General features: G+C 34.7%; 1 protein-coding gene across 2 annotated transcripts in view; it reads right to left on the reverse strand.

The window, feature by feature from the left end:
* Nucleotides 1-1,103: 1,103 nt before the first annotated feature.
* LOC126162034 (uncharacterized) overlaps nt 1,104-12,715 on the reverse strand; it is a 202,469-nt gene continuing 190,857 nt past the window's right edge. For both annotated transcript variants that reach the window (XM_049918260.1, XM_049918261.1), the window contains exons 16-17: nt 12,102-12,223; nt 1,104-4,404 (exon numbers count right to left, since the gene is read on the reverse strand). In XM_049918260.1, coding sequence (XP_049774217.1) covers nt 4,256-4,404; nt 12,102-12,223 — 271 coding nt within the window. In that variant the 3' untranslated portion in view covers nt 1,104-4,255. The remainder of the gene's footprint in view (nt 4,405-12,101; nt 12,224-12,715) is intronic.

Consider the following 12,715-nt stretch of genomic DNA (forward strand, 5'->3'; position numbering starts at 1 on the left):
TTTGTGAAATATTCTCCAAGCATGCACTGCACTACTTCACTGATGCATGGTCGCACTAAATCTTTAGATACTGAATGAGGTTTTGGAGTTTTAGTAATTCTGTAGCTAACGCGACAAGACACTTCAAGGTTGTTCTCATTGTCACTGTTTGCAGGGGTTGCAAAAGTATTTAATTCATTTTTCCACTCGTTAGCTTTTCATGTTTTAAAAAAAATAAACAACAACCAGCAGATTTGTTTACGTGGGTGGGGTGCTTAGTTTCTAAATGGCATTGAAGCAGAGAAGGTTTCAAACTACTGCTAGCAAAATGTCATCACAAAGAACTCACTGTGGTTTTGTAAAGCCCTTGTCACCTATATATGAAAATCCAATCATAGTGTAATTATCATCTTACTTTCTTTTCTTTACACACGGTTCACTTTTGTCAGATTGCCACACATCATTAGAAGCTGAATGACCTGTTGACACAACACTAACTTTTGATTTTGTTAAACCCTGTTTTCCGTTTCAACTTCCACTTTTCAACAAGTTATCCATTTTAATGTGAACAAAAATGATTCTGATACACAACTGACAACTTGCTGCATTTGTCACAAGCAAAGAGGAAGGCTATTGTTGAAAATCAAAGGCCTGACTGCCATGTAACTGCTCCTTAGTGAGGTGGTGATATGGTTGTTAGAACACAAAGAAGCTGGCAGAACAAATTTCCACTGTAGCTAAATCAAATGTATTCCTAACATTGTGATATAATTGTAAATAAGGCATTTGTGGTAAACATTAATTTATTGTGGAAATAATGTGATACATTCCCAATGTTACATATACGTAATAAGGGGCATTACAGGGTTCATTTAGTTTTAAAATAATAATAATAATAATAATAATAATAATTACTATTATTAATAATAATAATTATTATTATTATTATGACAATGTTGCAGAAACTAAGGAAACAGAAATAGGCCATACCCTCTAAATCTGCCACTATGGTAAAAGAGTTTTGGTGAACCCCTTGAAATATTTTGTGAATCCCTGAAGGTTCACAAACCGCAGGTCATGAAATGATGCTCTGTCAATATCCAGTGGCAAGAGAAGCAAAGAGGGGGGGGGGGGGGGGAATAACTAATGAGACTACATGAAAACTTTGCCAACTAATTAAAGTTTTGCTGAGCATTTTCTGTTGGTGACACAACTCACAGCCAAGATTTTACTAGTGTACTATGAAACATAAACAGTGGGTATTCTTTCACTCCATACAAATTGAAGCTTCACTTCACCGACACCTGTATTCCTACCCTACACAAATGATGAATGGCTCCCCTACAAAGTGTTGGCTTCTTATCTCTCTGTTCTCCACTCACTTTCACAGTCTCCCTTCATCCACTTTTATATTTACAATCTGCAGTCTACATTTCTCTCTGAGTTTTTCCCCTCTAATTTTTAACTGTCAGTTAATACAGTTCACTATAAAGAAGTAAGTAGTCTGGAATTCAGTTTCAGTTGTAAATCCAGTCCTCCAGATTTATTTCCAGCACAGTTCTGTTCCTGATTCAGAATTATGAATAACCTTATGTTAAAAATTCGCTTCCATTTCAGACACAGTTGTATATTATATTTTCAAACTTTCAAATGGAACTAAATTTGTTAACTGAAATTATTTTAAATTCCATTTAGTCTATGTATTCTGACATATACATTCTGATATTCCAGGCCTACATTAATACAAACCGTACAATGAGGACAAATTATCACACACAACAGAAAAGGAGGTAATACATAAATACGAAAGTACTGCTGTTATTTAAGTAACTAATATTTTTAACTACTGTGGGGAAAATAAAAGACGTGTCTAAGGCAAATATTACGGTGAAAACCATACTTCATATGCCAGTAGAGAACTTGGAACAATCATCTACTTGTCTGCACATAGCACAAATAAATAATCACTACATAATATTTTATATGAGAATACTATGCCATCCATTAGAGAGACAAACAATTATAGCACAGAGACGACATTTATATTTCAAAATGCCATCCTTACTGAACAGCTGTAAATACAGAAATGCATCACAGAGGAAAGTGGACAGCATTGTCGAAGAGTTTTCTTTCATAGGTGATACAAACATGAATGTGTTGCTATTGGAATGAAATAAAAAACTTTGGTTAAATATAAAACATGTTCTCTGTACTTCGCTGTGTTCCATACACCCTGTTGTAGATGAGAACCTTCTAGGGTGTGAAATTAGACAAATTATACATTAAGAGATATCAAACTTATTCTAATTAGGAACAGTTGTTTCATATTACGAATGTAAAAACTAAAGTATGCAATAGATCACATAAAGGTGAAACACTTTGGCAGAAGAATCACAAGAGGTTACCAAACAAACCAATTTGTCTTTACAACTAAACCTTTTAAATTTCAAGAACTTATAACAAAGGGCTAAATCAGTTCTTATGCGATGAAGCAGCTGTTAACAGTCCCTTTTAAGATGGCAACAATTAAATTTTGCCCACCTTCACAGAAGGCCATGTCAGGCAGAGGGGTAATTATGTTATGCAGCTAAGATTACAAACCACGTAAATGAGAACAGATAACAGTGCAAGAATATTTGCTGACTGTGGTGGACGATTTCTATCTATATACTTGTGCAAGCAGATCTGAAATTTGCATTAGAGCCTCATTTATGATACTGGTGGGTTTTCAAATCAAAAGTACCAGTAATTAACAGACTTTGATGTCCAGAATTTAGCTAAGACAAGAGATTAACTTTGATAGAATCTCAGTAAGACAGTTCTGAGTTCCAAAAATCTAACTAAGTCATTCACTGCACTGAAAATGAATAGCTCCAGATGTGTAATTTACAGTACACAGATATTTATGAACAGAAATATGACAGCAGTGAAAATCAAAATACTACAAAAACTACTGTGAGTTTACAAAGATCTAATTCACATAATGCAGAGATTGATAAATTTCTCAATGACTTCTAATGAATGGCAAAGAGTTTCTTCTCTGAACTACTAACTAAATATCAACAACAAATAACTGGAAGTTCTAAATCAATATCTTGAAGGAAAGGGAACTATCATGATGACTTCTTGTTAGATAACTACTTCATACATAATCACAAATAAAAATCTATAATATAAACAAACCATACACACACACACACACACACACACACACACACACACACACTATCTTGCAACAAAAGCTTATACATCTTTTTCATTCATGTATAATGGTCACAGAATTGTGCTATAAGAATGTTACACAAAGTAGATCTGTTACACAATTCTACATACTTGAATATAAAATTTTTCTTTTGTTACATATCAATACATATATATGTGGTGATTCGAACTACATCCATAAAAAGAAACTGTAGGTTTATTAAATGAAACACATGACATGCAAAGATTTGCTGTAAATGCTGTGAAAAATAATAAAAAATGTGTCTATGATAGAATAGTGTCCATACTGTGGTAGTTCAATATAATTACAACACACACTTAACATTTAGATAATAGTAACAGTTCATTAAATGCACCAATTATTTTATTTTGCATCACAGTTATTAAGTTGGCTTCTGATGAAAACTGATTCCATCACAAATATTTATTTAAAAAAATACCAGTCATCATCTTTATTGTGTACAGAAAGGATTTTTTTGTAAACTACAGGTGGCATAGCTTATATATTTTGAAATATTTTACTCACAAAATGTTTTAGTTAACTGTTAAAAATATAACACTTCACAAGATTTTAAAACAAACTGCCACCTATTGTACTTCTTTGGCTCAAAATTCATTATAGACAAGTTGGAAGGAAAATACAGACATCACTGCACAAAAAGAGATAGTAATTCAGTAGGGAATAGTTGCATCCCTGATGTAATCTGAACAATGTGTTCAGACAAAGAAGAAAGAAGGTGTGACAAAAAAATGCTGTGAAATACACACACCATCATGAAAATCTCAACTTAGCTTCATTCTAATATCAATGTAAAGGTAACATAGTCTTAAAAGTATGACATGGATATAAAGAACAAATAGCTATACACTGGCTTACAAAAATGTAATGTAAATAAAACATGACAGAATTTACATTCTGTTATGGAACTCAACAAATTTAAACATACACAATATGTGAACATATCCATATCCAGCTGATGCAGCTTCAAAAGTCATTTCCATCAGGAAAGTTTGATTACTGTGTAATGGCATTAAGAGTGCCACTCTTTTTTTGTCATATGACTTCCCAGTCCTCATCTGGTGCCACCTGAGAGTCCTGACTCTTTGATTCTTGTGGCTGTAATGACAGTTTTACAGTCTTTGGTCGATGCCTCAAAAGAGACCCCTTCTTCTCAATGGCCCACAGATCGTCATTCACAGAAGCTGCAAATTCAATTGTATTAACATATTTCTCTCACTAACAGTTCATGCACAACCTTATCACATATTTTTAAAGATAAATATCACTAAAACTCATCAATTTTCAGGATCAATGTAAATTCTAAAATTTGTTCTGACATAAATTGTCTTTTTGTTGTTGTTGTTTATGTCAGAGAATCCAAGAGACCCGTGATTGCTACAATAAATCAGACTGCCAAAAAAATTATACTCATTATACACAAAAAGAAATGTTTTATATGAACCTTGTGAACAGTTGTGTGATGAAATATGAAATAATAATGAAGCTGGAAATTGGTAAAAAACAGAGGAAATGTTGTGAAAGGATTGAGAGGTAATTGATGTTTGTTTGCTTTAGGGTCACTGAAAATAGATGAAATGGCTGAAACTAAGAGAAAAAAATAGACTAACATCTGTGATAAACTTCACGAATATTTCCCAAATTTCTTAATTTTTTTAACAATAACAAAATATATGTGACAATATGTTCTGATAAAAAGTTGTTTATAGACAAATTACATAAGGGCACCATCATCTTTCAGCTAGTTTCAAACACATATAATTTCTATGAGAATAAAGCTACATATTGCTGTATCCATTTTATAAATTAACAAGCCGTTTATCTTGCTGTAGTATAATATTTTCATTCCATAAATGTTTTGTGTTTATTTTACAGCTATTATTGATTTATTTATAATTCTGTCGCACCAATATCTGCATTTTCTCTCATCTGGTTGTAAGTACAAGGAGACACTTTCATTTCACTTACAAAAATGGGCACATATCCACATCAAAATCTTTTTGTTTTCACATTTTGTTTTTCATTACACTTCACTGCTTGATCTGGCAATTTGTCAGTTAATGAATCTTGGTAAGTTGAATGCTGTGTCAATATTAATTAAAGAGTGTTAAGCCAATAGTTAAGAATAGCTCTATTTCTAAAAGGTATGTGTGTCCTCTCTTATGTGTCGTCATTATTTTTTTTTTTAACATTTGGGAAAGAAATTGTATAAAATACCCTGCACAAGTTAAAGAAAAGAAAAGAAAAGAAAATTAAAGGCACTGTGGACAGTGCTAGTCAGCCACTTTAAGAAGTTACTGTCTGTTCCAGTGAGGGACAAGCAATACTCTAATAACCTTGAACATTCATAGCCAGTCTTTGCTAAGCATTTTCAAAGTTGGTTTCATCTCATTAGTCATTACTGAACAATTTGTATTAATACCACCCCTTGTAAAAATAAGTTAAGACTCCATGGAGTCTACACAGCTTCATGACATATTTTATGAAAAGTAATGGGCTATGTGAACTGCAAACTAAATCAATGAGTGTGTAGTTACAAAAATAAATATGCATTCATTGAAATTAAAATATCAGTAGCACTGTTTTGTTTATTCACAAATTTTACTAATATCTCTTTGCTCACCAAATTAACTACAGAGAAGACATGCAATAAACTTGACCAACAAAACATCTTCCCCAAAATGTGAGATACAACACCAGAAGAATTCTTTGACATGTTGATTGATTACTGAGATAACCAAAGAGATCCTAAAAGTCAACCCTAGAAATCAGAAACATGATCACAGTCAGCAGAGTTATCAGCTTTTAACAACATAATGGGTTTTATGATTTCTTATGAGATGTGCTTTTGAAACTAATGTCTGTCAAAAGGATAAACACCCTCTGTTTGAGTAAACCTAGTGCATCTTTATTTAGTTATTTACTAGAACATGCAATGTTTGTTGCCAAAGCCAGTAAGTAATACTGAAATTGGTGGCCAGTGATATAAATGTGTCATATCTTTTGCTGCAGCTATGTTACAGTAACCCAATTTTGCTTTCATCTCTGCATTTGTATGTTTGCTGCTTTGTAATGCCCTAGACAGTTTTTGGTTTATTGTTAGGGTATTTTATTTTTCATGTGTATTTCATATTTTGCTTTTATGATAACACCGTATGATACCGTATGATGGAAGGAGTATATGGAGGGTCTGTACAAGGGTGATGTACTCTAGGGCAATATTATGGAAATGGAATAGGATGTAGGTGAATATGAAATGGGAGATATGATACTGCATGAAGAATTTGTCACAGTACTGAAAGACCTAAGTCGAAACAAGGCTCCAGGAGTAGACAGCATTCCATTAGAACTACTGATAGCCTTGGGAGAGCCAGCCCTGACAAAGCTCTACCATCTGTTGAGCAAGATGTATGAGATGGGTGAAATACCCTCAGACTTCAAGAAGAATATAATAATTCCAATCCCAAAGAAAGCAGGTGTTGACAGGTGTGAAAATTACCGAGCTATCAGTTTAATAAGTCAGGGCTGCAAAATACTAACATGAATTCTTTACAGATGAATGGAAAAATGGGTAGACACCGACCTTGGTGTAGATCATTTTGGATTCTGTAGAAATGTTGAAACTGTGAGGCAATACTGGCCGTACAACTTACCTTAGATTCAGGAAACACAAACCCGCATTTCTAGCATTTGTAGACTTAGAGAAAGCTTTTGACAATTTTGACCAGAATACTCTCTTTCAAATTCTGAAGGTGGCTGTGGGTCAAATACAGGGAGTGAACGGCTATTTACAATTGGTATAGAAACCAGATGGCAGTTATAAGAGTCGAGGGGCATGAAAGGGAAGCAGTGGTTGGGAAGGGAGTGAGATAGGGTTGTAGCCTATCCCCGATGTTATTCAATCTATATTTTGAGCAAGCAGTAAAGGAAACAAAAGAAAAATTTGGAGTAGGAATTAAAATCCATGAAGAAGAAATAAAAACTTTGAGGTTTGCCAATGACATTGTAATTCTGTCAAAGACAGTAAAGCAGGTGATGCTGAGGGAATCAGATTATGAAATGAGGCACTTAAAGTAGTAGATGAGTTTTGCTATTTAGGGAGCAAAATAACTGATGATGGTTGAAGTAGAGAGGATATAAAATATAGACTAGCAATGGCAAGAAAAACATTTCTGAAGAAGAGAAATCTGTTAACATCGAGTATAGATTTAAGTGTCAGGAAGTCTTTTCTAAAAGTATTTGTATGGAGTGTAGCCATGTATGGATGTAAAACATGGATTATAAATAGTTTAGACAAGAGGAGAATAGTAGCTTTTGAAATGTGGTCCTACAGAAGAATGCTAAAGATTAGATGGGTAGATCAGGTAACTAATGAGGAGGTACTGAACAGAATTGATGAGAAGAGGAATGTGTACAATTTGACTAGAAGAAGGTATCAGTTGGTAGAACATGTTCTGAGACATCAAGGGATCACCAAGTTAGTTTTGGAGGGCAGCGTCGAGGAAAAAATCGTAGAGGGAGACCAAGAGATGAATACACTGGGCAGATCCAGAAGGATGTAGGGTGCAGCAGTTGCTTGGAGCTGAAGAAGCTTGCACAGGATAGAGTACCATGGAGAGCTACATCAAACCAGTCTCTGGACTGAAGACCACAACAGCAGCAGCAGCAGCAGCAACAACAAGTGTATGATTTTAGACTTCTAATAGATTTTTAACTCACGGTTACAACTTGTTTCCTGAATTATGTAGAGATTTCTCCTTTGGGCACAAAATACTTTCATCCCATGTATTTTCTACCCCTTGCTTCAATTTCTGTTTAATTTTAAGGGAAAATAGGATTCAAATTATGGCTTTCTGGATGATAACTAAACTGAAAAGACCATATATACATTTACTCACAATATGAAAGTCTTTTAATAACAAAATATCATCAACTGATATATTTATTCAAAGCATTTGACTGCATGCATCCGATACCCTTTTAGAAGATTAAAATTTATTGCACAATTTGACAGCCAGCTATGTGGAGATTCACAATGACGCCCCTTTCAAACTCTCTCAGTTGCTAATAACACTGTCTTAAGTGAGTATGCAGCAACTCTATATTCTCCACACTCATTACTTAACACCAGACACTGTTCACATCACTCAACACTAGACTCTGTTCACATCCCCCCACCCCAGGAGTTATTCCAAGTAAATAGGGCTTTGTGAGTGTAATGAAGTACTTGTGTAAATTAGTTTTACTTATTTAAAAAAAATGGGATGTTGGCCATTATAAATTAAATCCTCTCTTGGCCTAAGATATTATTTTATTTTTATGTAAACCACTGTAAATGTACCTGTACATGTTTCATAAATGTGAACTGACAAAGTGTGCATGAAATCCTTTGATTTTTCTGGAGTATCCAAGACAAACAAGATTTGTACCTCAGCTAAAGAAAGGTGACACAGAAAACCAGGTAATTACTGACAAAGTCTCGTTGCTTTCATCTTTCTGCAAAATAAGAGGATCTATTATGAAAGATGACACATCGGATTACTTGAATAAACATAACATCCTCAATGAAGTAGTTTTTTCCGAAGCAGCAGAAAGTCAGACTCAGCCATTGCACAGTTTACAACAGTATCCTTGTTGCACTTGGTTATGATGAATTTGCCACAGGCACATTTTCAGATATCTTCACAGCCTTTGATGATGTTGACCATAACATTCAACTATGAAAGCTAGAATCATTTGGAATAATGAAGGGTTCCAATAGTATTTGGAAAATTGTACAGAGGACAGAAAATCATTTCTCATATAAACTGATTTTTTTGTGAAATGTTTATAAGAAGCAAAATACATCAAAATAGCATTTCCTCAGCACACCATCTTAGGACCAATGCTGTCCTTGACATAGATCAATAACTTTCCCCATAATATTAGACTTTGGGGTGGGAATCTGTTTGCTGATTGTTATAAAGCTCAAGGATTTCTACAATTGTCAACTTGCAATAAACTAACATTGAAGACACGGTAAACAAACAGCAATAATTTCTGCTTAAAGTGGGAAAATAATATTGTAATATTAAATAACAAACACAAAATCTTTATGATAAAGACTGACTGCAAACTATAGTGGATAAACACACAAAGACACTAACAAAGAGAATGTTGCTACCATGTTATTTCCTTAACCATTTCGCGGGTGCATTTTTGTAGTAACTCAGCGAAGACAATTTTTTTGCTGCCCTATTGGAAATGTGATCAATTGACTATTTTTTGACAATTTTATTTTTGTGATTTAGGACCAAAAACTATTGTGGAACACGGATTTCCCACTTCCCTTTTGTGTGCTTTTAGGTGTTGCCATTACACGTAAAAAAAGGGCGGGGGGGGAGGGGGGGCAATCCTTGAAACGTTATCACACAATAAAGGTATTAGCTGATACAGGTCACAATAATGTATATTGCAGAAGCGAAGAAATGTGTTCTAACAAGAATGTGTTCTAACATACAGAAACTGATTGTTGCAGCAGTTTTAATACATCTGTGCAGTGTACTACCACAAGATGCCAGGCATAGATAGAGGGGGTAAAACGTATTCCCAAAAGCTTTGGGCTACCCCTAAATTGGTGGTAAGTGTGCTTCCCAAGGGCCACAAATGACAGATTTATTTTGTGGTAAGTATACTTCCCAAGCCCCTTCCAGATACCACATCGGTAGTAACCATACTTCCCAATAATCATTAAAACACTGTTGTTTCATGGGACACATACTTCCCACAGTCCTGAAGGCTATATTTCCCAACAAACAGAAACAACAGCTGGTGCAGTAGAAGGCCATGCAAAGGAGCCCGGGTTCAATTCCCAGCTAGATCAAGATATTTTCTCTGCTCAGGGACTGGGTGTAGTGTTGTATTCATCATCATCTCATCCCCCTTAACACGCAAGTCGCTGAAGTAGCGTCAACTCAAAAGACTTGCACCAGGCGACCAGTCTACCCGACAAGAGGCCCTAGCCACACTACATTTCATTTCATGGGCAAGTATATCCCCCACAGCACGCAGAAGGGTTAAAGAGTAGTGTCACCAATTTGTAACAGATATGGCCTTGTAACAACATAATATTCTTACATACATTCTGTCAATTCTTGGCTACAAATTTTATCTTTTCTAATTTTTTTTTTTTTTTTTTTTTTGTGATCCAATACCCAGAATGTAGATAAAATTTTCCCACTACAGAAAAAGACCATGAGAATTGGAACCTAAGATCATATGCAAGCACACTGTGAACAAACAAACAACTACTTCACGTTCTAACTGCACCATGTAAGTACATCAACTAATCTGGTATGGACATTAAGAGCAGCATCAGTACTTGTTACACCAACAGCAGCATTCATCATAATGGAACAAGTGTCAGGTTTAACTTACATTTACCAAAAAAGCTAAACAAAGCACAATTCTCTATTTGAGAATAAAATTGTGCAAGGGCGTGCTGAAAAGTAATACGTCCAAATTTTTTATGTTAGAATGCTTTTAGCTCATTAAAATAAAACACATATTATGAACATTTTACATTTTTATTCTTCATGTCTATGTATTTGCAGCCCTCTGCCGAACTGGTCTCCTAACTGTAGCATGCAACATGGTTGTGTGCGATGTAAATATGGCGATGCGTGAGAAGCAGTATGTTGTAAGCCACTTTCGAGTTCAAAAAGTTCCACACATGGAGCACCCTCTCTTTGAGCATGACAATGCCAGACCACATACCTGTGCTACAACACCTGCAACACTCCAATGCCTTGGGTTCATTGTCATCAATTATCCTCCATACAGTCCTGACTTGGCCCCATCTGATTTTCACATGTTTCCAAAACTTAAAGAACACCTTTGAAGACTTCACTTTGATACTCATGAAATGGTGGAAGGAGAGGTGAGGTTACGGTTCCATCAACAATGTCATACATTCTACAGTGATGGTAGGTACAGACTGGTATCTAATTGGTAAAAATGGGTTTGTCAACAAGGGAGACTATGTTGAGAAAGAAATATGTAGATATGAATAATAAAGATGTTGAATGTTAATGATGTTTGGTTTAATTGGAAAGCTTTATGAATGTTAAAAGCTTTATGAATGTTCACATAAAAAATCTGGAGGCATTACTGTTCAGCTTGCCCTCAAACAATAAATTAAAGTCAGTCAAACTTCAGGTATTTAAAAAGTCAAAAAGCATACCATTAAATATTTCACTATTGAGAATTATTTTAAAAAACACAGGAGTACACATTGATAAAAAATACTAACATATGCTACAGCTGGTTCAGTATAACAAAGTGATTGTTAGCTAGCTAGGGGAGTCAACCATTGCAACCATGAGTTTGATCACTACTCCTGTTCTGTTCAATGTTTCATACCACTGACGGCTCAGCTTGCTACCGGTTAAAGAAAGAAAAAATTAATCCTACGTTTAAGGTATTTTGTTTTTTTCTCTGGGAGGAACTTACAAATTTTGAAAGTCAGCATTAGTATTTTTCTTCTTTTAAGTACTTCTATTGATAGTATAGGAATCCTGTTCCTGGAGGTAAATATTAACCAAAAATTCTATCTCCATGTAATGTAAAATCAAATGGTATTACTATATGATATTCCACCAATCAATCAGATTCACATTTTAAGCACAAAAGCCTGATCACAATGTCAGTCTGACTACAGACTGTAACACAGTAATTTTAAATGCTGAAAATGGTATTCCATTGATTAAATGTTACCTTTTGTGAAAATCTTTACAGATAGTAAATGGCAGCATGTAAATCGGAGAATACAATGGAGATGCATCTAAAACACCTGTACGACATAATGCATTCATTAATTTAGACAGTAGTAAAAATATCTTACCTGTAAGAGCACTCACAGCTCCAGGTATCCTTTTCCAGTAATCACCAACATAATTGGAAGGTGATATGCCATACCGCCTGTACACACTGCCTCCTGGATCCAGTGCCCAAACAGCAGTCCCACTGTCACCAACATGGAAAAATTTGAGATAAATTGTGTGTAGGTGATTTTTACATAACTTCTGAAAGATAAAACTCAAATTTCTAGACTGAAGAATTTTAAAGTCAAATCTCTAAGACAAAGCATGCAAATATATTGGAAATGCCAAGCCACTAAGTTTGAGCAACAACAAGTGCCACCAACATTCTCTTTTCAAGTTAATTTGATTAGAAACATTCTCAGAAACGAATGGAGCATAGTGACAATAAAATTTTAAGAAAGTCCTGAAATGTTATTGCAATTAAATCATTTTATTACTGACACAGAAAATCCATTCCTAAAACGAATTTATCTCTAGACAGATTAAAATATACCACTGTGAAACAACTTTATGGAAAGAAGACAGGAAATATATAATCAAATTTTCACTCTGCAGCTGAGTGTGAGCTGATACGAAATTTCCTGGCAGATTCGAACTATATATTGGACAGAGACTCGAACTCAGGACCTCTGCC

This window comes from Schistocerca cancellata, chromosome 2 (assembly GCF_023864275.1).
Source record: "Schistocerca cancellata isolate TAMUIC-IGC-003103 chromosome 2, iqSchCanc2.1, whole genome shotgun sequence".
Lineage (NCBI taxonomy): Eukaryota > Metazoa > Arthropoda > Insecta > Orthoptera > Acrididae > Schistocerca > Schistocerca cancellata.